The sequence below is a fragment of the Cucurbita maxima genome, unplaced genomic scaffold, assembly GCF_002738345.1.
Source record: "Cucurbita maxima cultivar Rimu unplaced genomic scaffold, Cmax_1.0 Cma_Scf00006, whole genome shotgun sequence".
Lineage (NCBI taxonomy): Eukaryota > Viridiplantae > Streptophyta > Magnoliopsida > Cucurbitales > Cucurbitaceae > Cucurbita > Cucurbita maxima.
The window spans coordinates 6,709,259-6,732,472 of NW_019272022.1; the positions used below are offsets into that span (position 1 = coordinate 6,709,259).

The 23,214-nt window shown below is 38.8% G+C and overlaps 6 protein-coding genes across 6 annotated transcripts; 3 read left to right on the plus strand and 3 right to left on the minus strand.

Annotated features, from left to right (window-relative positions):
- Nucleotides 1-128: 128 nt before the first annotated feature.
- On the plus strand, nt 129-3,868 carry LOC111481183 (protein seele-like). Its single transcript, XM_023126544.1, has 9 exons — nt 129-457; nt 819-845; nt 972-1,051; nt 1,691-1,763; nt 1,966-2,020; nt 2,372-2,423; nt 2,529-2,553; nt 2,645-2,736; nt 3,264-3,868. The coding sequence occupies exons 1-9, from the start codon at nt 362-364 to the stop codon at nt 3,310-3,312; spliced, it is 549 nt and encodes a 182-aa protein (XP_022982312.1). The 5' UTR covers nt 129-361; the 3' UTR covers nt 3,313-3,868.
- LOC111481181 (probable protein phosphatase 2C 27) lies at nt 3,728-7,323 on the minus strand. The gene is made up of 4 exons (XM_023126542.1): nt 6,258-7,323; nt 5,787-5,978; nt 5,319-5,524; nt 3,728-4,585 (listed from the first exon to the last, which is right to left on the minus strand). Exons 1-4 carry the CDS (start codon nt 6,459-6,461, stop codon nt 4,027-4,029), a joined length of 1,161 nt encoding a protein of 386 aa, XP_022982310.1. The 5' UTR covers nt 6,462-7,323; the 3' UTR covers nt 3,728-4,026.
- Nucleotides 7,324-8,158: 835 nt separating this feature from the next.
- Nucleotides 8,159-12,951, plus strand: LOC111480363 (glutamate receptor 3.3-like). Its single transcript, XM_023125352.1, has 7 exons — nt 8,159-8,542; nt 9,143-9,437; nt 9,537-10,879; nt 10,954-11,231; nt 11,713-11,744; nt 11,837-12,246; nt 12,337-12,951. The coding sequence occupies exons 2-7, from the start codon at nt 9,173-9,175 to the stop codon at nt 12,757-12,759; spliced, it is 2,751 nt and encodes a 916-aa protein (XP_022981120.1). The 5' UTR covers nt 8,159-8,542; nt 9,143-9,172; the 3' UTR covers nt 12,760-12,951.
- Nucleotides 12,918-15,539, minus strand: LOC111480365 (glyceraldehyde-3-phosphate dehydrogenase B, chloroplastic). The gene is made up of 9 exons (XM_023125353.1): nt 15,261-15,539; nt 15,060-15,170; nt 14,706-14,867; nt 14,430-14,597; nt 14,195-14,355; nt 14,003-14,064; nt 13,878-13,927; nt 13,351-13,757; nt 12,918-13,256 (listed from the first exon to the last, which is right to left on the minus strand). Exons 1-9 carry the CDS (start codon nt 15,357-15,359, stop codon nt 13,121-13,123), a joined length of 1,356 nt encoding a protein of 451 aa, XP_022981121.1. The 5' UTR covers nt 15,360-15,539; the 3' UTR covers nt 12,918-13,120.
- Nucleotides 15,540-16,085: 546 nt separating this feature from the next.
- Nucleotides 16,086-20,083, minus strand: LOC111480366. Its single transcript, XM_023125354.1, has 5 exons — nt 19,918-20,083; nt 19,084-19,216; nt 17,823-17,919; nt 17,535-17,621; nt 16,086-16,489 (listed from the first exon to the last, which is right to left on the minus strand). Exons 1-5 carry the CDS (start codon nt 19,976-19,978, stop codon nt 16,355-16,357), a joined length of 513 nt encoding a protein of 170 aa, XP_022981122.1. The 5' UTR covers nt 19,979-20,083; the 3' UTR covers nt 16,086-16,354.
- Nucleotides 20,084-20,306: 223 nt separating this feature from the next.
- On the plus strand, nt 20,307-23,210 carry LOC111481058 (peptidyl-prolyl cis-trans isomerase FKBP18, chloroplastic). The gene is made up of 6 exons (XM_023126361.1): nt 20,307-20,637; nt 21,005-21,075; nt 21,157-21,243; nt 21,484-21,633; nt 21,776-21,835; nt 22,861-23,210. Exons 1-6 carry the CDS (start codon nt 20,388-20,390, stop codon nt 22,927-22,929), a joined length of 687 nt encoding a protein of 228 aa, XP_022982129.1. The 5' UTR covers nt 20,307-20,387; the 3' UTR covers nt 22,930-23,210.
- The last annotated feature ends 4 nt before the right edge of the window (nt 23,211-23,214 follow it).

Sequence of the window (23,214 nt, forward strand, 5' to 3'; positions counted from 1 at the left end):
AATTATTTTATATTATCGACTTTTTACAATAAGCTCAACAAAAAGATTATATTAATGAAATTTTTGAGATTTTGGATGAAAATGGCTATCCCAAAAAAATTACAAAACTTTATAAGACGAGTTTAAAGCGATGGGTCATTATGGAGCCCCAATATGGAGTCGGGCATATGCTAGTGGGCATCGGTTGTGTGAAGGCCTGTAATCCACGAGCCAGGCCCATACATTCGTCAAGGATACCGCCATTTTTTCCCTTCGTTTTGTTTGTTGACGCTTCAGATTTGCAAACGGAAGAGAAGCTCTGTGAGGTGTTGGGAGAGAGGAGGTGAAACTCAGGCTCCGATTGGACCAGACGCAAACGACCATGAAATCCAACGCGTGGGTTCTATTGTTATTAGTGATCTACTTCGGCGTCGTCGATTGCATTGATGATAAATGCGCCGCCTGCAATGCTGTTGCCGTAATTTCTCGCTCCTACAATTCCCCTTTGAATTCTCTTTGTTCCCTTCCTTGATTTGGTTTTCGAATATTAAGAACCCTTCATCTTTTCGCTTATTCTATGTAATGCGTGCCTGCATCTGATCACTGTCAATTAGTGTTTTTTCGAGTGGCATTAACTTTCTGTGTTGTATTGCCTTGTAGTTTGATCACAACTTGGTTGTATGTGTATCTTTTCTCAGTGGATATCTGCATTTTCTGATTTGATATCTTAGTAATTGTTCATATTGATGCTGAATTGATCGTATTGCCGCTTAACATCGCTGATGCTAAACTAATAGATATATAAAAGGGGATCTAACTTCTGTATTTATTGATCCCAGGAGGAGATAGAACGTGGACTTTCCAATGTAAGGCGATGTACACTTGTATAGAAAATTTCTTTGTTTGATGTGAGTTCATAGTTTGGTCAGTTTTACATGGTCTGAAGTGTATAAGTGGCTTCAGTAACAACCAGTAATTACATATTTAAATAGGAAAAACCGAGGAATCATTTAGATATGAGACATCGGTTGGATTCTAAAGGTCAGCGTAAAGGGAAGGTAATTGATTACAGGTAAAACATCAACATCCCGATTTTCAGGATGCCCTTTTTTTTGGCTTGTTTAGCACATTTCTTCTTATATGCTTACTAAATGAAGTGGTGAAAATAGATAGATGAATTGTTGAAATAGTTCAGGAGGAATATATGTTGGGCCACTCTTGGCACTTACTAACGTAGGACCTACAATTGAGTTTTGTGGGCATCGGCAGTCAAACTTTACGAGTAGCTTGTATAAAGGCCTGTAGAGAACCACTAAGTATGAAATTTATGAATTTAATGAACTTTGTACTGTTAGATTGCACTAATCAAGCATTAAAAAATATTTGATATTGATGAAGCAGAACAGAGACTTTTATTGCCAAATGAAGCAAATTTTCTTCTGCACTGTAATTACTTGATAAAGAAGTGGGCCATTTCGTAGTAATTCTGATTTTAATTGCTTTAATTATATCAAATTTTTACTTTCTTATTGAAATACAGACTTACAGTTCAATTTAATGCGGTAAGTAGTTTGGAACTGTTTACATGTTAAGTTTATTAAAACTGATTGGTCTTATTACATTTTCCCAATTAGTCATGTTTTTGTTACTAGTTCGTTTCTAAATATGAATGAACTTCATATTTGTAAATTGTGAGTGTAAATTTCTACAGGGTCAGTGAGCTACGAGTAGTCGAACTCCTGGATGGGCTTTGTGAAAACATGCAAGATTACACGATTGATAAGGTACTTCATTGAAATTATCTGTTTGATCTTAGATGGATTGTAATCTAGAACAGTAGTCTGAGGGCCTATCATTTTAAGAAATTGTAGAAATGGATATCTGCATAGTGCAGGTGTTTACACTTCATTTGAAACCGAATCTTTGATTAGAAATTACATTATTAGCTTACTTCGTGAGATAATTGTTTATCTGTTCTTGGTGCAGACAGATTCAACTGGACAACAGTGGATCAAGGTGGATAACTGGGACAACCTAGCAAGTATGTGGAAAATTGAAGTGTCTGTCTTTCAACTAGTTCTGAATCAATAATCCTTAAGTTGCTGAATGTTTTTTATAATTTTTTTTTACAAAAAAAGTTGCTGAATGTTTTATATCTAACTAACTGTCATGCACCCGATGCATAGAGTAGAAGAAAACGAAGCTGGAAACAAGTATCACAAATGGCCTTATATATGTTTTGGCCTTGATTGGGTTTATTTAGATATTGTTCATACCCAAAATTTCACATTCTTGTAGATAACTTATATTTATAGCTTCCTTCCTGCATATGCATATGAAGTTATTTTTGTTTTTTTTGTTTTATGCAAATACATTGCTTTCATTGTTATAGATAAACAAGAAGCTCGGGCCTATTCAAAAGACATATCAACTTATTGTGGAAGGTGAGACTATATCACCTGATGATTATTCAATTCAGCGATCATAATCCAGCTGGTTCATATAGATTTATGATTTTACTAATCTAATGTTGTTTATTAATGAGACAGGTTATTAGAGGAAGCAGAAGATGACGTAAGTTGACATGTTTTGCCTCATAAAGGAATACCTTCCTTTTTTCCTCTAAACAGATCTAATCTATTTCTTGATATTGATGAACCTGCAGTTGGCAGAGTTGATTAAGAAAGGATCTATCAGAGCAAGTAACGTTAAGAAAGTCCTATGCCATGATTTGAGCAGACATTGCAGCAAGGCGAGGTAATTTTATTGTGCTGTTTCCTGTTTGTGCGTCTCTGAAAAGTGCTTTTATATCATTTTCAAATGTTAATCTAACTATGAAGTCGAACTTATGGTAAAAATGTTCATTCTGTGCTAGTTATAGTATTAATTATTATATTGCTTAACTGCTCCTCCTAAAATAGTTTTCCGTACGACCTCTTTCTATGATAGATTTCAAAACAAGTATGCGTGGATGTAGAAAGCAGAACGATTGTTAATTCTTAGAACATCTAAAATGATAATATCAAACCTAAACTATTTCATATAACAGTATTTTTTTCTTCTTCTTCTAATACTTGCATAAAAATGATTTTTATTTTTCAAATCTACATAAACACTATATTGACTATACTATGAACTTATCCTACCTCAGAATTTAGATGGCGGTTCCTAGGTGATGGCTAAAATCATAGCCACTGTTTTGGATAACCTTTTCCTTTTCATCTCTGGACCATCTTTGCTGATTTGTGAAACTTAATAATAGTAGCCACCTTGTCTATGTGCAGCGGTGCTCAGCTGAATGACAATGATGACGAAGCAGATGGAGAATTATGAAATATTCTTAAGATAGGCTCGAGAGCGAAGCTATAAAACCAGTTGCTCTTTCCCCATAAGCTACATACTTGGAATGGCCATGTCACTGTCAAAGTTTCTTACAGTGGCATCCAATTTGCACCCTTCATTGAAATTCTCGTGTGGTTACTATGCAGCCCTTTGGCTAATGTGAACTTGTAATCTTTGTCCTTATAGTTCTCGTGGAGTGCTTCATGAAAGGTGATTTGAGAAACAAGCAAAATTGTCGAAAGCAATTGGAATTGACCACAATTGAGATGGTGTGTTATTTATCGTTCGTTGTCTGGTCTGGTGTGCTATAAACAAAAATAACAACAAACTGAGACACATTAAAACAGCTCCTAAATATATGAAGCCGTGCTTCGTTGTCGTACAAAGATAGTCAGGAGAAGGTTCATGCTGCGCCAATTTCTGAATTTCATAAATAAGCAGAGAGAGATGAGAAACAAATGAATTTTTGGGCTTCCAACTGGTACAACAGTAATCTGTACACGCATGGAATTCGAAATCACATTGAAACAGAAAAGGAAAAGGAAAAAACAATAGAATCCAACATGACTCCTTTTTATTGTCCTCGTTAAAGCATCCAATGCCAAATAGACGAGGGGCATCGGTAGGTCGGGTGAGAGACCATAGCCCAGTCTGCTAAACCAATGTTATATGTACACCAACTCCCACATCTCTTTCCCTTGGAAATCATGAATTGCAGTCCAGTACACCTTTCAACAAATTCAGCCCTTCTAATGATATGCTTCTCCTTACTCGAGTTGGGGGAATTTCTATCCGAGGGGGCGGATCAGCAGAAAAACATACTACAATAACGGTTAAATTATCGCATGTATTGCGCTTCAGCGCCTCTCTTACCAGCTCTCTTGAACATCTTTCAGGATCATTATGCAGCATCAGCTCTTTCCTTGCCATTGTAACAGCATACTGACTGCTCATCACATCCCAAAGACCATCGCAGCCCATAATTAGAAATTCATCTTCCTCCGTCAATTGCAATTCCTGCAGCTCTGGCTCTGCACTCAGCGGGCATGCAGAACCCTTGGAACCTTTCATGTGCCAGTCTCCTATAGCACGCGCAACAGATAACTGACCATTCAGGTAGCCATCATAAATCACTCCCCCGAGCTTCTCTATTCTGAGTTTTTCAGATGCACAATTGGGCTTGTGATCCTTTGACACCTCAATAGCCTTGCCCCTCCTCCCCAGAACTGCTCGACAATCTCCGGCATTCCCAATAATCATTGTTCTGTAAGGAAAAGAAAAGTAAGAAGTGATTGGATAACGATTCAGAATACCACATGCTGAACGATGAAAATTTGCAACGACACGTTTGACTTTTAAAACCAAACTTGGACAGATGAGCATTCAGTGTTTGAACAACAAATGTTAGTCCAAGGAACTTGCCCTCTAATGGGGCACTAAATAATTCATGTAACATACATCAATACAGGAATCTTTGGATTCTAATCTTTGAAACCTACTATGCCATATTTTTCATATAATACCATTTAGTCGATGATTCCTATTATGATATGGTTTGGCTTCTATACATGTGGTCTTAGTACATAATGCAATTTCTTCCTTATTATTTGGTCTTAGGACCTATACTTTCCTATTATGATATGGTTTGGCTTCTATACATGTGGTCTTAGTACATAATGCAATTTCTTCCTTATGATTTGGTCTTAGGACCTATACTTTCCTATTATGATATGGTTTGGCTTCTATCCGTGTCACATACCTCCCACGAATCTTCCCTTATCCAATTTCTTCCATTAATTCCTCCCTCCATCTATCATTCTTATATTTCGTTATTTTCTCTATAATTTCCTCGATCTATTCCTTCCCACTGTCTCAAACAAATACTACAGAAATTCATTTTTTAAACTGTCAAGCATAGAGCAAATTTCATATCACAGAATAATTTTCTTGAACCATCATTACTCCTATTAGAGCTGCCAATAATTTGAGATCTCTACCTTCCAAAAATGAAAGCAGTTAGCGCAGTTGTGCCGGAGGAGATATCCAGAGAACTAGCATCAGCAAATGCATAATCAGCTTTCAAAAAAGCACTCTTAATTGCCTTATCTACACTAACTGGAAAACAGGAGTCCTCGACTATGAATCTAAGGATGTTATTTCTGACAAAAGCTGCTGCATCTGTACCCCCATGGCCATCAAATACCTGCCACACATCAATTCCACCAAGTACAACGTTAAAGAGCGCATCCAAGAGAACCACTTTCTGAAACAGAGAAAATTACATGTGCACTGCTACTAACAAAATTATTGGTAGACAAAGCTTATCTTTCTAATGAATCGAATGGGTTTACTGTAAAAGGCAGATGAATAATTATCGTCACGACTTGTCAGCTTTAAAGGACATTGCACCTAGAATGTTACTATTTACAGGTCAAAATGTTATCAAGGTGAAAAGGGATACTCACACCATAGAAAGCTCCAGGAGAAGTGAAATCTGCACATGCATGAATGTGTTCTACAAGATCATCTATGCATATGTGCTCATCTTCCATGTACTGCTTAGGTCCCCTTTCTGAACAGCTACCCGATCTGAAGACAGGTAAGAATCCTGCTTTCCCATCAGGCGAATTATTCCCAAGAGTATCGGCATCCAAGCTCTGTAGATGTAAATGGTTTTCCCAAAATTTACAACAAAAATGTTTTAAATACCAGTCATGCTACTTATTAAAGGAAAAGAAAGCAACCAGAACTCCATGCCTGTAACGTCATTGTGCCAAGCTAGACTTAAATATTTGCTATACTACACTATACCTCAATGCACAAACATCAAATCATCCCATGAAATTGAAAGGACATTATTACAGACAAAATTCAAAAGGAAGAAATGAATTGATCTGCATCTCCCCAAAATAGAAAATGTAACAATGATTACTCACTAAATCAGCTTGGCCTAGCAGCTTTATAGAGCTCACACTATGCCGCGAAACCGAGAGGTGTCGGGGAGGTTTCCCAGTGGTCATCTGTTTCAAACTATTAAAGCTATCAGAACTTTCGTCATTTGTCGCTGATACATTGTCCTTACTGTATCCGCCGCCTTCTAGTAGGGCAAAGGGAGGTGAAAAATCTATACCCGTAGCCATGATTACTTCCAAGGCATAAATTTATCTACAAAGCAGATTTTAACCCTTATCTCAGAAGAAACACAAACAGCATCCTTGGGACGATGCAATTCTTAGATGTCAAATTTCCGACCTTGAAGCTCGTAAAATAGACTATGCTGACCAGTAAAAAATATTTAGTGTTGGCAAGTTCCAGAGCTTACTGCCAGGGTCTGGAGTACAGATCAACCAGTGAGTCGAAGAACAAATCCACCTCAACCTAACGAAATTATTATAAGGTCGCAGCCTCCAGTCCAAGGACACCCAGATAACTTGAAAACCAGTAACACAAGGACACCCAGATCAAACTGCAGATCGAACTATAAAATACGGATGAGAAACCCAGGAAACATCCGCAATATATGCCACCCTTCCCTTGCGTCCGATGTGAAATACCGGATCTACTAAGCCAAATATTAAAATCGTGCGGAAGAACCAAAACCCAGAAAAATCGCTCGACGAAATCACAATCCTCCAAAAGTTGTCGAATAAAGTAAGGTGGAAAACTGGCTTTATGTATATTACTGAAATGGGCAGAGGCTTTATGAAGCCAGAAAGCAAACCAAGTGGAATAACTAATAAAAACGTCCAAGAAGTCTCAAAGAGATGCGAGCAACTAAAAAAGAAAGAAAGAAAGAACAATCGATAATTTTGAGGAGAATCCGTAAAAAGAAGAGAAGAATTCTGACGAGGCGCGTGATTGAGAAGGATCGCAGTTTGCGGTGGTGGTGGTGGTCGGAGAATTAGAAGAAAAACGAAACCCTAAGAGGAGAAAATGTGGGGAAGACAAGCAGAATCTTTCAGGAGGGTTTTTTTGGAGCGAAGAAATGAAGGTGAAAGGGAGAAAAAAGAGGGAACGAACTTGCATGTATTTGGTTGGTGACCGGCGATTCCAGGTTATCCGGTGGATCTGGTAGCTGTCAGTTAGGTGCGCGAATGGCGACACGTGATCAGTTATTATTGGTTGTTTTTATGGCTGACTGATGACCTTGTGTGAAATTTGTGGATCGGTGCCGCCAGAGACACCCAGCCCTTGGATCTCTGGACTGGCAAACGGACGGTCCAGCGCTATCCTTCTTTCCTGTTCTTGATCCTTCCAGCCAACACGTGGTAGTCTCTGATTGGACGCGACTAGATGTTGCGGCTAAGATAGAAGGTTGGACGCTTTTTTGATGACTCTTTTCAGTGCATAGCTGGAATTGTGCACGTCATGTGTGGTGGGTTTGCTCTGGACTATACCTATAAGTCTCCCTCGTGTTTGTTTCCTCCAGTGGTACAAGAATGCTGATATGGGCTTGCCCGATACCCTCTTTACCTTCTCCTGGTATTGTACCAAGCCTCGTCTAACATTTAATTGGTTTCATCCTATCCTATCCTCCCCGTAACAAAGTCTTACCAAAATACATAGAGCAACAATAACTGCACTCTCCAAAATCCCACGTCATTTAAGGCTGCCTCCTAAAGAACAGTGAAGAGAACTATTTATTTTGCTGTCGACAAAAAAATAAAAGAAATAAAAAAGAAAGGACTTCAAAAGATCTTTCCACTAAATAAGAAAAAAGCATCACTACAGTTGTCGGATAAAGTACGCAACTAACTAGTCCATCTAAACCCTTTTAAACCGAGGGACTAATCGATCTTAAAACTGATTAAGAAATTAATCTTAACTAAAAAATGATCGCTTTTTCCGGAATTAACCCCGAGTATTAGCTGCCCACTTGGGCGGAAGGGCCCACCGGTGGAGAATCGACGGGGGCGATGGCGGATAGTCTTGTCAAGTTGCAGCAGAAAGATTGGGCCTCGAAGAAAACAACTCTGCGCGCTCCACAACTTTTGCTTCATCTATGAGTGATTGAATTTTCTGCCTTTTGCTGTCCAATTTCTCACGTGGTTCCGCCACGGTGCCGTAGTAGTGTTTGCCAGCTTCATCAACTAATTTCAGAAGTTCTGGATTCTCTGTTCCGCCATACGAGCTACTGATTTAGCATCCAGCGTATACTTCGTCTACCAATCGTTCCCATACCTTTCAGGAGCAGTTTCTTACTGCGGCAGCTTCGATTCAGGTTCTTAGTTTTCGATTTCTTCATTCCTTCTTCGGGGAATGTACCGTTCTGTGAAGTTTTATTGCAGTAGCAGAATTTCCACTCCCGTCGGACTGTTTCGGGTGGTCATTAGTTCATTAATTTTCTGTTACTTGCTACTTTATCAGCCCAATTTTGTATCCCTTCTTACTTAAATTTGAGGATAGTTGAATATCCATTTCAATCAAGCTGTTTCTGGGAGTTGGGGGCATTCGGTATTGAGTGTTTTGTTTCAGTACAATAATACCTATCTTCAGGGAACAGTTTAGTGGCCTTCATATTGGGCGCTGATTTTTTCTTCTTAGTTTGCAGAGAGAAAGGAATCGGATTCCGGGTCTGCTTCATTGTGAATGCTTAATGTTTAAGTTTTTCTTGGTTCTGCGTGTAACTGATTCGCCCCAAGCTAATAAGAAAACGGATGGATAGATCTCTCTCTCTCTACCAGTTCTTTTTGTAGTAGGATTTAATGGGTTCATATCATATTTCATTTAGAGTTTACATAGACAGACGCGGCTAGTTTCACTGGGAGTTTCTTTATTTTCATAAACTGGACGCTGATAAAATCCCCTGTTTTAGCGGCAGGCCACAGACTTCTCAGGCAAAGAAGCGCAAATGAGTTTCATTTGGCTTCTCTCCTTGCTATCTCTTTATTGTGGTATATTCCCTGTTGGGCTTGGTAAGAACATCTCCTCAAGACCATCGGTCGTGAACATTGGAGCTATTTTTTCTTTTGATTCTACCATTGGAAAAGTTGCCAAGATTGCCATTGAAGAAGCTGTGAAAGATGTGAATGCGGATCCTACCGTTCTTCCCACAACCAACCTTTGGTTACAAATGCAAAATTCCAACTGTAGTGGGTTCTTAGGCATGGCCGAAGGTAATCCCTTCCTTCTTTCTTTACTGCTTTAGTTTTGCGTGTGTTGTTGAAGAGTTTTCATCTAATCCCAAACTAGAGCTAACCATGAATTTGTCGTAGTTTTGCAACTTATGGAGAATGCAACCGTCGCCATCATAGGCCCCCAATCTTCTGTGGTTGCCCACATTTCATCCCAAATTGCAACCGAGTTCCAAGTTCCTCTAGTCTCATTTTCAGCTACAGATCCTACTCTCTCCGCCCTTCAGTTTCCCTTTTTTGTGAGGGCTGCACAGAGTGATTTGTTTCAAATGACTGCAGTTGCTGAGATTATTGAGTACTATGATTGGAAAGAGGTTATCGCTATATACGTCGATGATGATTATGGGTGGAATGGTATTGCAGCATTGGATGATAAGCTTTCTGAAAAACGTTGTAAAATCACATACAAGGTGGGTATTAGTCCCGAAACTGCGGTAAACCAAGTCCAAGTTATGGATCAACTTGTTAAGATTGCATTGATGGAATCAAGAGTTATGGTTCTCCATGTGAACCCCAAATTAGGCACTTTAGTCTTTTCAGTGGCTAAATCCCTTCAAATGATGGGCAATGGATATGTATGGATAGCAACTGATTGGCTTTCGTCTCTACTAGATAGTGTTGTTCCCCCACCTCCTGAGACCTTGGACTCGATGCAAGGAGTTCTTTCTTTACGCCAGCACACAGCAGAGTCAGATCAAAAGAAAGCTTTTCTTTCCAGGTGGAATAAGTTAACTGGTGGCTCTTTAGGTCTGAATGCTTATGGTCTCTATGCTTATGACTCTGTCTGGGTGGTTGCTCATGCTATTGACAAATTTTTTAATCAAGGTGGGGTCATTACACATTCTAATGATTCCAGGCTGAATTTCAGTGGAAACGGTGATCTTCATCTTGAAGCTATGACCATCTTCGATGGTGGAAATCATCTGCTGAATAACATATTGGAGAGTGACCTTTTTGGTTTGACGGGTGCCCTTAAGTTCGATTCTGGTAGATCCCTTGTTCATCCTGCATATCATATTATTAACGTTATCGGGACTGGGTCAAGAAGGGTTGGCTACTGGTCTAACTATTCTGGTCTATCAATTGAAGCTCCTGAGATTCTCTATTCCAGACCACCTAACCGTTCACACGCAAATCAGAAGCTGTACGAGGTTATATGGCCAGGAAATACAGTGGAAAAGCCTCGAGGATGGGTGTTCCCAAACAACGGGAAGCTACTAAACATTGGAGTGCCACTTCGGGCCAGTTTCAAGGAGTTTGTTTCACAAATCAAAGGGTCCGACAATTTCCAAGGTTTCTGCATTGATGTGTTTACAGCTGCTGTAAGCTTGTTACCTTACGCTGTCCCCCACCAATTCATAGCCTTTGGCAATGGCCATCACAATCCAAATTACACAGATCTTGTATATGGGATAACAACTGGCGTGAGTATTAACGCATATCTAAATTTGGAATTCTGTATGTTACTTCAATTGGCTAATTCTTATCTGTGTATCAGAAATTTGATGCCGTTGTTGGAGACGTAGCCATTGTCACAAGCCGTACAAGGCTTGTGGATTTTACCCTGCCATATACTGCTTCTGGACTAGTTGTTGTGGCCCCACTCAAAAAACTGAACACTGGTGCTTGGGCTTTCTTGCATCCATTTTCTCCAGCCATGTGGATGGTTACTGCTGCTTTCTTCCTTTTTATCGGAATAGTCGTCTGGATTCTGGAGCATAGGACGAACGATGAATTCCGAGGCCCACCGAGAAGACAATGCATTACAATTTTATGGTTAGGTCCTTGTCTGAGATCTTCTTCCATAGTTCATCCTATTAACATATTTGAGTTTGTCACTTGCACACTGAAAAAGAAAAGCAGCGAGAGAGGTACAAAATGCTGCTTATATCTCGCCATTTTGATAGGTTACAGTCATTGTTTTACTGGTAAGATGAAAACCAAGTGACAGGAGACTGCTGTACACAATTTCATAAAGTAGGCAAAGGGTTACTTCTAGGAATCCCATGTATCTGAGATTGGCATGGAAAAAATGTCTGAGTTTTGGAGCTTAAAGTGGCATTTTGTACTGCTCATCATATATGTAATTTGTCTTTGATCTTGTGCATCCCAAGAGTTTGTGTGTGTCCCTACTCTTATCTCGAACTAGACAACTAGGACAGGCCGATTACTCAAATCCATACTCTTTTTCTCCTCTTTCCCGCTGATGTCTCATTAAATTGTTTGCTGATCCATTTATTTCTTGTGAACTATGCAGGTTTAGCTTCTCAACTCTATTTTTTGCCCATAGTAAGTGGAAATAGAATCATGATTTCAGTCTTGATTATTGTCACTTTAATCTTATCATCTCTAATGTAACTCATTCTCTACTAATTTTGCAGAGGAGAACACAGTTAGCACTCTCGGCCGCCTTGTGCTGATCATATGGCTGTTTGTGGTTTTGATTATAAATTCTAGCTACACTGCAAGCTTAACATCCATTCTCACGGTGCAGCAGCTATATTCTCCAATCACAGGAATAGAAACCTTGAGGGAAATTGATGAACCGATTGGTTTCCAAGTTGGATCTTTTGCTGAACGTTATCTGAGTGAGGAGCTGAACGTGTCTAGATCTAGGCTTATTCCTCTTGGATCTCCGGAAGAATATGCCAAGGCACTTGATCTTGGCCCTGGCAAGGAGGGAGGCGTTGCTGCTGTAGTTGATGAACTTCTATATGTAGAAAATTTCATCTCTAGAGAGTGTAAATTCAGAGTTGTTGGTCATGAGTTTACCAAAAGCGGCTGGGGTTTCGTGAGTGTTGATTTTTCTCTGAGTTTTCCTTCTTATTTAGTATTGAACACATCAATAACTATTCTCCTGTTGCTCCTTTTGGTAATTCAGGCATTCCCACGAGACTCTCCATTGGCTATAGACATGTCAACTGCCATTTTGCAGCTATCCGAGAACGGCGATCTGCAACGGATACATGACAAATGGGTTGTGAAAAGTGCTTGCATCTCAGACAGTACAGATCTCAAATCAGACTCGCTTCAACTTAAGAGCTTCTGGGGTCTCTTTCTTATCTGTGGGACAGTGTGCTTCATTGCCCTTGCCATATACTGCCTTCAGATTATTCGTCAGCTATACCATTCTGATTCAAAAGAATCTGATCTGTCTAGCAGTAGTGGATCGCATCCGAACCGTCTTCGACGAATCATGTCGTTGTTTGATGAGAAGAAAGAACCAAGGCAAAGCAAACGAAGGAAGGTTGAGAAATCATCCGAAAATGATAAGAATGATGGTAATTTGGTGGTAAATCCTTGAGAAGTTTGTAGACAGAAACTGAAGCAACCAGCCAGGTTTACTAATTTCAGTCTGTCTAAATCCGGTTTGTACACTTAATTTTAGAACAAGAAATCAGAGGAAAGCATCTAAAAGAACAAAATGGACTAATTTGCAAAGGAATATATGAGGAAAAAAGGTGTAGTAAAGGGGGTGGTTCATGTTTTTCCTTCATTTTTGTCCCTTTTCAAAGGTTATTGCAACTTTAGAACACTGTCTTCAAATTTTACAAATGGATAGATAAAAAAGTCTCTTCCTTGAATTTGAATTCTAAACAAGCATTGTACAGCAATGCTAAAAAACGACCTAGACTCAAAGCAACCAACAAAAGACATGATGATGCCTAAGCTTCATAAACTTTGCACTCTTCATCAGCTGGGTTAGTCTGGCAGAAGTCCTCCAACGGATCTCCACTTTTTCCCGATCCCACTCCCGGCCATTTGCTTGCCACCAAATGAGCCAAGTCCACAACTCTTTGGCTGCAGACAACAAAAAGTTAATGAAACATCATATACGTTGGTTTATAATTTTGAAGGGAATCAATCATCCATTCCCATGAATGAAAGTCCTCACCTGTATCCCCATTCATTGTCGTACCAGGCCACGACCTTGAGCATATCATCTCCCATTACCATTGTTAATGAAGAGTCAATTGTGGAGGAAACATCAGTGCACTTAAAGTCCACAGAAACAAGAGGAATATCGCACACAGCTAGCACGCCCTTCAATGGTCCATCAGCTGCCTTTCTGAAGGCAGCATTGACATCATCTGCGGAGATTCCTTTCTTCGCAACGTTCACGACGAGGTCAACAACTGAAACATTTGGAGTAGGCACACGAAGTGCAATACCATTGAGCTTGCCCTTAAGCTGGGGCAGCACAAGGGATACGGCCTTTGCTGCACCAGTGCTTGTGGGGACAATGTTCAAGGCTGCGGCCCTGGCTCGTCTCAAGTCACGGTGTGATGCATCCAAAAGTCTCTGCATAACCCCCAAAATGTGACTCGAGGTTATAAGATTTCCTCTATCTCAAAAATCATCAATGCCATAGGATTCTACACACATTCATGATGTAATTAATTGTTCATATATTTTCTTTACCTGGTCTCCAGTGTAGGAGTGAGTGGTTGTCATCGTTCCCTTCACAATGCCTGAATTCAATCAAACACCAAGTGGTTAAAATCGGGAAACAATGCTCGTTGCCCAAAATGAAACTGATTGCCTACCAAATTCCTCATCAATGATCTTCACAAAAGGAGCAAGGCAATTGGTGGTGCAAGAAGCATTGCTGCATAAAAGTTTAAGAGCAAAAGCTAAAAACTTCAACAATCAGAAGCTTACTAACCAACCAAAAACAATTACTTAGCAGCTCAAAGGTCAAAAACAAATTCAGCTCCAAGAACGAAACCGTTACTGACCTAATGATGTTAGCAACATCATGGTAGTAATCTTTTTCGTTTACACCAACAACATATGTTGGAATATCAGCACCTTTTGCAGGAGCAGTGATGAGAACCTTCTTTGCACCTGCTTGGATGTGTTTCCCTGCCCCTGGGCCATCCACGAACACTCCTGTACCCTGCAAAGGCCATGGATATTGGTATTGATCGGGGCGGATAATCTGATAATTGATTGGGATGGACTTAAATCTACCTCAATAACGATGTCAATGCCTAACTCGCCCCAAGGAAGCTTGAGGGGGTCCCTGCTTGAGACAACCTTGATTGGCTTCCCATCAACAGATATGGTTTCATTGTCTACGATTTTCACCTCTGCCTTGAAAGTTCCCAGCATGGAATCATATTTTAGCAAGTGGGAGGCCTGAAATTTTTGGTATAATTCATCTTAAGTGGCGAGACTTTTGCTAACTATGTTCAAGTAGATAAAATGGCACTTGATCAATGTATTGAGAAGATATATATTGCTTACATTCTTAACACCACCACTGTCGTTGACAACTACAACCTCGAGAGGCGAGTCTTTCCTGCCATGCCAGCACCGCAGGAAGTTTCGGCCAATACGTCCAAATCCATTGATTGCCACCTTGAGTTTAGCCACTGTTTCTCCCCTAACCGGAAATGATCCTACTGCCTGTATGAAGAAAATGTTTCTATTCTGTTAGTAAGAACCACGATCAAGATGAGTTAACTCATAATTACTAAGATTAGTCAAACATGTAGATTTCTTCAAACTATATCAAATTTCTCAAACTACTGCGATCTCTTTTCATCCCATGAAATCATCTAGAATTTCAAACCACAAAACGAAGGGAAAAGGAAGAACCTTGGGAGTCAGTTGAGCAGCCACGACGTCGAAGAGGGATCCTTCTCTGCCATTGTTAGAGAAGGTCAGGCAAGCAGATCTAAGCCCATTGAACTCAGCAACATCCAGCCTCTGCAAATTGCAAATTCAAAACTAAACTATGAGGACAATTTAATGAAGTATCAGCTACCATTAAGTAGTTTGAGATATGAAGAGACAAACCTTGGATGAGCATCGAGGTCGGAAAGAATAGGAAGTCTTGGAAGGAAACCTTGTATTGGTGGGGATCCTTGTTGAAGCCAGAGCTGCGTGAGTGGCCATGGCTGCTAACTCAGGGGCTACGTAACTCCGGTTCACAAATGTATATCAATTGTAGAACTCTGAAATTGGCATTTGGGTTATACAGAAGCTGCCCTTTTTTAATCATAGATGGAAGGACTGTGGCAACTTGCAATCAAGTGATCTAGAGAGTGTTTTGTGGTGAGAAAGCTGCGAGGGGCAGATACATAAGATAAGGCAGTCTTTTTCGCCTATCAATTTCAGGAAGCCTCTGAACCACAGATCTTTCACCTATGTAACTTTCCAATAATGCCCTCAAGCTATACGTCGTTACAAGAGAATTGTTGGTATTAGTCCAAGCTGGCACCTGTTCAGTCTGACAAGTTACCGACGTTTCCCTCTCTAATGTCTGCCTCTCATTGTTCAAAGTTAATGAGTCATAGCCTATCCATCCACGTCATTTTCGCCCTTGGCTTGGGACAGCAAATACAGAGAAGACATTGGCCAGTGCCTTCACTCGATCCAACCAGACTTTCGCTTAAACAATAACGATTCATTCTTTTGTTTTTTTCTCCTCCAAGGTTCCACTATTTCTTCCCCTGTAATCTCCAGAATCTCGCCAAAAACCAGATATGAACCTTAAATATTAAGTTTTGCTACCTCGCTTTTCCCTGTTAAGATTTAGTTTTTAGCTGGAAGACAAAATGGACGCCCCAGCAACAATGGATCATTTGGCTCAAGACTGCCAGACAAGTTCAAAAATGCAAATAAGAGGAAGGAATGAAATATGTGATTTTCAAATACAAAACAATGGCTGTTCGTTTACAGAGTAGGAAACAGCAAGAATGCTCTTCTACAAACTATTCAACTTTAGAAGGAGCATCTGAGTGATCATAGCATCACATTACGTATTGATGTGTAATGCACATCAAAGTTCAGTTCCAAACGTTTCAAGACAGAAAATCAAAGATAATAGCTAGAAAATTAACTAATATTCTTAGTCCCGGTGGGCGGTGAAAACCAAGGTAACGATACTTTCAAATGGCAGGTTCAACTTCATCAGAGTTTACGGCCACTCCATTTGGGGAATCCTCCGTACGGAGCTGAGAAGAAACCTCATCAATGGCAGAGTTCAACTGTTCAATCTTCTGTGCCAGCACTTTTCTTGTTTTCTGCAATTTCAATAAAAAGCAAGTACATGTTCACACATCAAAAACCGAACAGGAACTGTTTAAGAAAAGCACGTAATATTATATTTCTTCTATAAAGGAAGTTCAGATTTAAAAGGGAAAAAAAATCCAGAATCAAAAACAAAATATTGTTATCTTAAAATTTTAGACAAATCCTACTGGAAAGGGCCCTGTGTTTAGTTCATAGATTAGTTTTGTATAATCTAGATGGGTGTAGATTTGCTTATCCTGATCCACAAGCTTGCAAATCTTCTAGACTACATACATACAACATATTATAGTCATATTTTATACTAATACCGACAAACCATATCTCATAAACCAAATGAAAGTGGGATATTTAGTCGATAAGCTTATTTGAATTGTGCAATTGAATCAGTAATCTGTATTTTTTTTTTTTTTTTTTTTTTGGTGGGTTTATAATTTGTTAAAATTAGTATGTACTATAGAAGAACTGTTTTAGATTCATGTGATATGAGTTTATGTGCTCCATAAATTAGAAAACTCGTATCCCAGGATAAGTAAATCCATACATATAAACTCGTATTCCAGTTTATGTACTCCTTTGACCTTATACTACACAAATTTTATGCAAAATTCAAATACCCCCTCGCAGAATTGTCAAAACTGAAGTTACACAAACACATTTTAGCATCTTTGATGAGAAGTTGATGACTGGTTGGAAAGAATATATATTTATTACTATTATTATTATTATTTTATATCTGCAAATGTTCGAGCCACCTTATCTCATGGGACAACTACTTGATCCTAGTACAAGTGGTTGCCAAGAAAACCAACAGAATTTTAAAATCATACGTAGGTGCCCACATGCTTTGAACTCATTCCCTCTTAACCCTTTTCTTTCCCAAGCTCCAATTATCATTCTGCCAACTCATGGTGTTTAAGAAGAAAGTGCAATGTTACGAATAAAATCCACGATTGGGTAAATCAATGTCAAGTGAAGACGAAATGTTCATTCACAAGATCACTCGCAACAAATAAAAAGAGATGAGTGGTTTTGCACCTCTACGGCTTTTTCTTCATCATATATGAACTTGGGAAGTTTCCTCATCAAATCTTTTCGGTCTGTTCCAGCAAGTGCCTTGCTAATCTATAATTCAAACACAAGATCAACTCTCAGTCATAAAAAAGACTAGGATTCTGCACTTGAAGCTCAGAGACAATAGTTGTGCATATTTCTACATACCTTCCCTAAGATAGTAACCATAGCACACAAGTAACAGGTATACTAGGTGAAATTTCCCATATGTACAATTTAGAGGTTAGATAAGAGATGAAAAAAGTTAAAAACCTGAGGGGCATATACACAGCCAAGCGTTCCAACTATGAGCCCTCCCAATACAAAACCTCCAATAAAAATGCCTGCACTGCTTGACCGTCCACCATCACTGCCACAAGGTGCATAATAAACTGCCGTCAGAGTATTTCAAATGAAGCATATAGGACGGACCCATCAAGACATATACAATAAAATAGACATCAACTTGTGCTATGTCCATTTGAAACATATAGGAATACTATTATTAGTTTCCACTCGGAAAAGCTTTACTAACAATTGTTACAGACTAGACATTATTCAACCCTAAGAGTTATTGTTTATTTATTAATTAGTAATTTTTTGGTATAAGAAATGAGGCTTTATAGACAAAGAGATAGAGAAACAATCTAGGCTTGGGGACGATGAATGATGCTTTATAGACAAATAGGGAGAGAAACAACCTGAGTGCGGGAAGAAAAATCCCCCTCACGAAAATAGACCATTGGAGCCTTCCAGTCATTAGTAATCATCAAAAGACTAAAATTACAAAAAAAAAAAAAAAGCTCGTTTGGAACACCACCACAATGCTAAGTGTTGTACACGATTACAAAAAGAATCCACCGTAGCCTCCTTGACTTTAAAAATCCTATTTGTTCTCTCCTTCCAAATTAACCAAAGGAGAGAATGGACTACAATTCCACAAAATGTTGGCCTTGCCTCTAAACACTGATCCCCCAAAATATTTTAGGAGCAAAAGGCCAAATCTCATAGGAAGGCACAAATCCAGACCGTAATCATACAGAGTAAACAGATAAAATTCAACAACTGTTTCATTTGAATTGGTTATCTAAAATGGGATGAGTACACACATTCATTATTATTTTTTTCCCTTCTTTTGGGTAGAAAATCTATATGCCTTCATTATGTTGATTTGATCAGTCTTTGACCAAATCAACGAGACTCAGTTTTGAGCATAGCAAACCAAACAGGCCCATCCTTTGGTTGCAAATCTGTTTGAACCAGCTAAAAATTAGTTATGTTCATGGTTGTTAACTACCTGAGATTAACACATTCAATTCAGCTCAGCACGGCAGTTCCTTTTCCAGTTATTGTGCACCACAATGATAAGCCTACCCACACAAAGACTCTAAACATGCATTCCTACCACGTAAATAGTTTCTCAATGTAGTGATCGATAATAATTTCTTCAAAAAATAGACTCCCTAGACTGTAATGCTATAATATGAGATGACTAAATGGCATATCGTTTTATTAGTGATTTCAAAGATTATACCTATATGCAGCTTGAACTGAAAGTGGCCGCCTAAATGTAGAAAGCTTGGCCTTTCCCACCCAACCAGGATTGAGTAACAAGCGGGTAGGGGAAACACTCCCAAATCGTTTATCAGCAGTTTTCAGATTTGATCCTGGCAGGAAAATTGGCGAGAGTAAACTTAGACTAATACAATTAATGGGTACATACATGTGCACTCTCCTTAGTTCTTCCAAATTATGAAAATGAGAGCAACTACCTACTAATCATAATTCAATCTTCCAACAGTTACAAAAATTTTCATTAATTTGGAAATCAAGACATCATCACGATGTAATAAAAACGATAAGATTAATAGCGCCTTTAGACATCATCAAGAAAGAATAAACAGCCCACCATAAACTGCACCAAAATGGAGGAAAATACACATTCCCCTCGCAAATTTCTCCTAGAAAAGGCCGTTTCTACGTAAGAACACAAAACCGATTTATGAGCTAAGAGGATGGTCAAAAGTAGCAGGTAGCTAACATTTGAATCTCGCTGTAACTTAATATAAAAATTAGAAGAAAACCCGGTATCTACCGATGGAAATGAGGGCATTTCGCGATGGAAAAATCGAGAACACAAGTCCTAAATCTCCCGCACTACAAGATCATCCCCAAAATTAAACCGGAGAGAGAAGTGTTACTAAGATGTGTAAATTGGAAAAGAAACTCACGAGCAACAGCTAAAATTGAATCGATACAAGAAAGAAAAAAAATACAGGATAAGAAATAACAAATGGGGAGCTTGTGTACTTACAACGAAAATCTAACACAAGATCAAATGCTGAAGAAATCAGAGAGTGAGAATTACCAGCTGATAACTGGAGTTGAGGGGTTTTCGTTAAAACCAACGAATTGGATATAGCAGACATCGTTGTGTTGAGTCCCAAAGATGAACAGAAGATAGCGAGAGAGTGCGGTTTTGGTTTGGAGGTGAACGTGGAAACGGGAAACGGGAAACAGATTATTACTAGGAAAATATTTTTCTTGTTCGATAATATCGATGGCCTTGAGGAAATTATTCCCTGCTTTGCGATCACGATAATCCCTTGAGCTCTTTTTTCCTGCCCTGTGATCTGATGTCAATCCTATCGACGCCCCGCTTTTTTCTGGGCTTTTGGCCCAACGTCAAATTAGGAACTTTCTCCCGGGCTTTATTTAAAGTTTTAAAAATAAAAATTTAAAGTGAAAGATATTATTTATCAAATTCCGCCAAGCGTTTGTGGATAGGGATATAATGTGGGCGCTTTACGAACACTTGCTCTGCGTAGTTCAACCGCCATGGCAGTGGCCATAACTAAGAGCTTGGATTCTTGTCCCATTCATCGCCTTCTTCCTCAAATTCGTTCACAATCCACGGCCAACAGAAGAGAAAATGCTAGCCAAGAATGGTTTTCTCTTCCAATTTCAAGAAGGTCTGTAATTTTGATCTCCTCGCTACCTCTCGCTCTTGTTTCCGTATCTCCGTCGTCCGAGGCAAGAGAGAGAAGGAGCAGGAAGACTATTCCTCTCGAGGACTATCTCACCAGCCGTTAGTAGTCTCAATCCTTCATGTATCGTTATCTTCTGAATTTCCTTTTAATACTTCAAATTGGTTGAAAATCCTGAAATCTTGATTAGTAATTACGACCTATTCTTCAAATTATATATCTACATTTTATAATCAACGGAAATAAAGTGGGAGTTTTGTTCGTTACGTGTTCAGCTTCTCGTGGAGTTTACAATTCTGTTTCCAGGACCTTAGAGGGATCTGTTATGTTTATCGATAACAATTTTTAAAAAAAAATTAAAAAAACCCGTCGAAATCTCACTTTAGTCGTTGGAGGATCTGGATTATGAGGAACATTTCTATGCAGCATTTTCTTTGATTCACATTGGCGATGACATTTTGATTGCAGCCAATGGACTGAAGTACTATGATATCGAGGAGGGAAAGGGTCCTGTGGCTGAGAAGGGTTCCACAGTACAGGTAATCTGTTTGGGACATTTTCAGAGCTGTTTTGCCTGTCTTTGAATTTTAACTTTTCTCTGTATTAGCTCTCTATTACAGGTTCACTTTGATTGCCTCTATAGAGGGATTACAGCTGTATCAAGTCGAGAATCTAAACTCTTGGCTGGAAATCGTATAATCGCCCAGGTTCTTGAACATTTTGCTTATGTGAACTTGATTTCGTTCATCAGTTGTTATCGAAAAAATTAGTGTGTACAAATGTGATGTTTAATATTGAAACTACATCATAGGATTAAATTTTCTTTAGTCAACAACTTCAGCTTTTAGGTCAATTCAAGTAACTAAGCGTCTGGATGTAATCTACAATTCATCTTTATTAGTTAGAGAATTCAATTTCTAATGTATGTTGACCCATGGTTTGATCAGCCTTATGAGTTCAAAGTAGGAGCCCCTCCCGGGAAGGAGAGGAAACGTGATTTTGTGGACAATCCAAATGGTCTGTTTTCAGCACAGGCTGCACCTAAACCCCCACCAGCAATGTACTCCATAACTGAAGGGATGAAAGTTGGGGGAAAGGTAAGTGCATTCTTCTATTCCAAACTTGCACAAGCACATGCTTGATTTGTATGTAATCTTCTTCTTCTCCATTATATTCTCTCAAGTCTTACCTTTTATTTTTGCGAGGATTTCTTTGACTCCATTTTCTTTCTTTGTGCAGCGAACGGTGATTGTTCCCCCTGAGGCTGGATATGGTCAAAAGGGAATGAATGAAATCCCAGTAAGTCCCTAAATTTCAATTGTAGATATTGTCGAAATCTCCATGATATTTTTTCATTTACATAAAGTAAGTCCATCATTTGCTTTTTATTATGTTTGACTTTTTGACCCAGCTATTTTTGAAATTTAGTAACATTTACATGTGAAGGCATGAAAACTCAGGGTCTAAAAAGGTTAGGCCCTGAATTTAAGTTGTAAATGTCAATAATTATCCACTACTTAAAGTACGTCAATCATTTACTTTTTTGTGACTTTTTTGACAGATCAATTATCCACAACTTTTTTTTACAGACTAACTATTTTTAAAACTTTAAAATTGCATTTTTAAAAATTTTTAAGTTAGTAAATGTTAGTGTCGAATTATCCACTAAATAAAGTAAGTCAATCATCTACCTTTTTTCATTTTTTATGCGTGGCTTTTTGACAGATCAACTATTTTTAAAATTGTATGATCACATTTGCATGTGAACCCATGAAAACATGGGATTAAACCCTGGTCTAACTCCTTGTTTGGTTTTGTTGTCATATCATTGAATTTGATCTCGGAACATTGCATTGAAAATGGTTTTTCTTTTATCATGAAACATGCGCATATATATTTGGTTTACTTTTTTTTGCCTATGGTCTTTAGTTTACAAATACCAAACCAAAAGATCTATATACTTCAAGGACAGAATATAAAAAATTGTTTAAGAGAAAAATTGAAACTTCAAATGTACTTTTAAAGTGAATAGAAATTACGAAACCATAAAAAAGTTGTAAAGGGTATATTTCATAAGTTTAAAAAGTATTGGCGGAATTAAAAAAATCATATCTAGTTTATGGACAAAAGCCATAATTTGGCCCCTTTTTGGTATTTTAGTGTAATTAGTGGAGGAATCCAAGAAATGGTGAAGTCAAGTGCCCTTTGGTTTACTTATGTTATTTATGCCAATTAGTGCGTGAAGGGTTGAGATAGAGATAAGATGACAACTTTTGAGTTGTATGGTTATCAGATGTACATGTAATCCTGCTTTGTATTGGCAGCCTGGAGCTACTTTTGAATTGAACATCGAGCTTTTAGAAGTGGTGCAGCCTGAAAAAGGTGGGGCCTGACCTGATTCGAGAAGCTGATTTTGATCCCCCACAGGACAAGAAGTTGAGCATTAGCTGACTTAGTCCTTTGGAAGGACGAGGAGAAGCACATCCTATTCTTGGGTAGGGGGAGTTTTTCAATGGAACCTTGAGCGATTAGTGTCAATAGAACGAAAATGTTAAGACCAGTTATTTTGTATCGTATCTTACCCCGACTGACTCATTGTGACGGTCCTTTAAAATATAACAAAAAGATCCACTCTTCTTGGTGCCAAACGCCGCACCAAATTTCTACTTCGGTCTTTG

Coding starts and splice junctions, on each gene's coding strand:
- LOC111481183 (XM_023126544.1), top strand. CDS start 362: ATGAAATCCAACGCGTGGGTTCTATTGTTATTAGTGATCTACTTCGGC. Junction 458..818: donor CCGCCTGCAATGCTGTTGCC/GTAATTTCTCGC, acceptor TATTGATCCCAG/GAGGAGATAGAACGTGGACT. Junction 1,764..1,965: donor AAGATTACACGATTGATAAG/GTACTTCATTGA, acceptor TTCTTGGTGCAG/ACAGATTCAACTGGACAACA.
- LOC111481181 (XM_023126542.1), bottom strand. CDS start 6,461: ATGGCTACGGGTATAGATTTTTCACCTCCCTTTGCCCTACTAGAAGGC. Junction 5,979..6,257: donor TGCTAGGCCAAGCTGATTTA/GTGAGTAATCAT, acceptor TTACATCTACAG/AGCTTGGATGCCGATACTCT. Junction 4,586..5,318: donor ACTGCTTTCATTTTTGGAAG/GTAGAGATCTCA, acceptor TTTTCCTTACAG/AACAATGATTATTGGGAATG.
- LOC111480363 (XM_023125352.1), top strand. CDS start 9,173: ATGAGTTTCATTTGGCTTCTCTCCTTGCTATCTCTTTATTGTGGTATA. Junction 10,880..10,953: donor TATATGGGATAACAACTGGC/GTGAGTATTAAC, acceptor TCTGTGTATCAG/AAATTTGATGCCGTTGTTGG. Junction 12,247..12,336: donor CCAAAAGCGGCTGGGGTTTC/GTGAGTGTTGAT, acceptor TTGGTAATTCAG/GCATTCCCACGAGACTCTCC.
- LOC111480365 (XM_023125353.1), bottom strand. CDS start 15,359: ATGGCCACTCACGCAGCTCTGGCTTCAACAAGGATCCCCACCAATACA. Junction 14,065..14,194: donor GATGTTGCTAACATCATTAG/GTCAGTAACGGT, acceptor ACTTTTATGCAG/CAATGCTTCTTGCACCACCA. Junction 13,257..13,350: donor GACAATGAATGGGGATACAG/GTGAGGACTTTC, acceptor TGTTGTCTGCAG/CCAAAGAGTTGTGGACTTGG.
- LOC111480366 (XM_023125354.1), bottom strand. CDS start 19,978: ATGTCTGCTATATCCAATTCGTTGGTTTTAACGAAAACCCCTCAACTC. Junction 17,920..19,083: donor TCAGTTCAAGCTGCATATAG/GTATAATCTTTG, acceptor ACCTTGTGGCAG/TGATGGTGGACGGTCAAGCA. Junction 17,622..17,822: donor GCTGTGTATATGCCCCTCAG/GTTTTTAACTTT, acceptor TTTGAATTATAG/ATTAGCAAGGCACTTGCTGG.
- LOC111481058 (XM_023126361.1), top strand. CDS start 20,388: ATGGCAGTGGCCATAACTAAGAGCTTGGATTCTTGTCCCATTCATCGC. Junction 21,076..21,156: donor AGAAGGGTTCCACAGTACAG/GTAATCTGTTTG, acceptor TCTCTATTACAG/GTTCACTTTGATTGCCTCTA. Junction 21,244..21,483: donor GAAATCGTATAATCGCCCAG/GTTCTTGAACAT, acceptor TGGTTTGATCAG/CCTTATGAGTTCAAAGTAGG.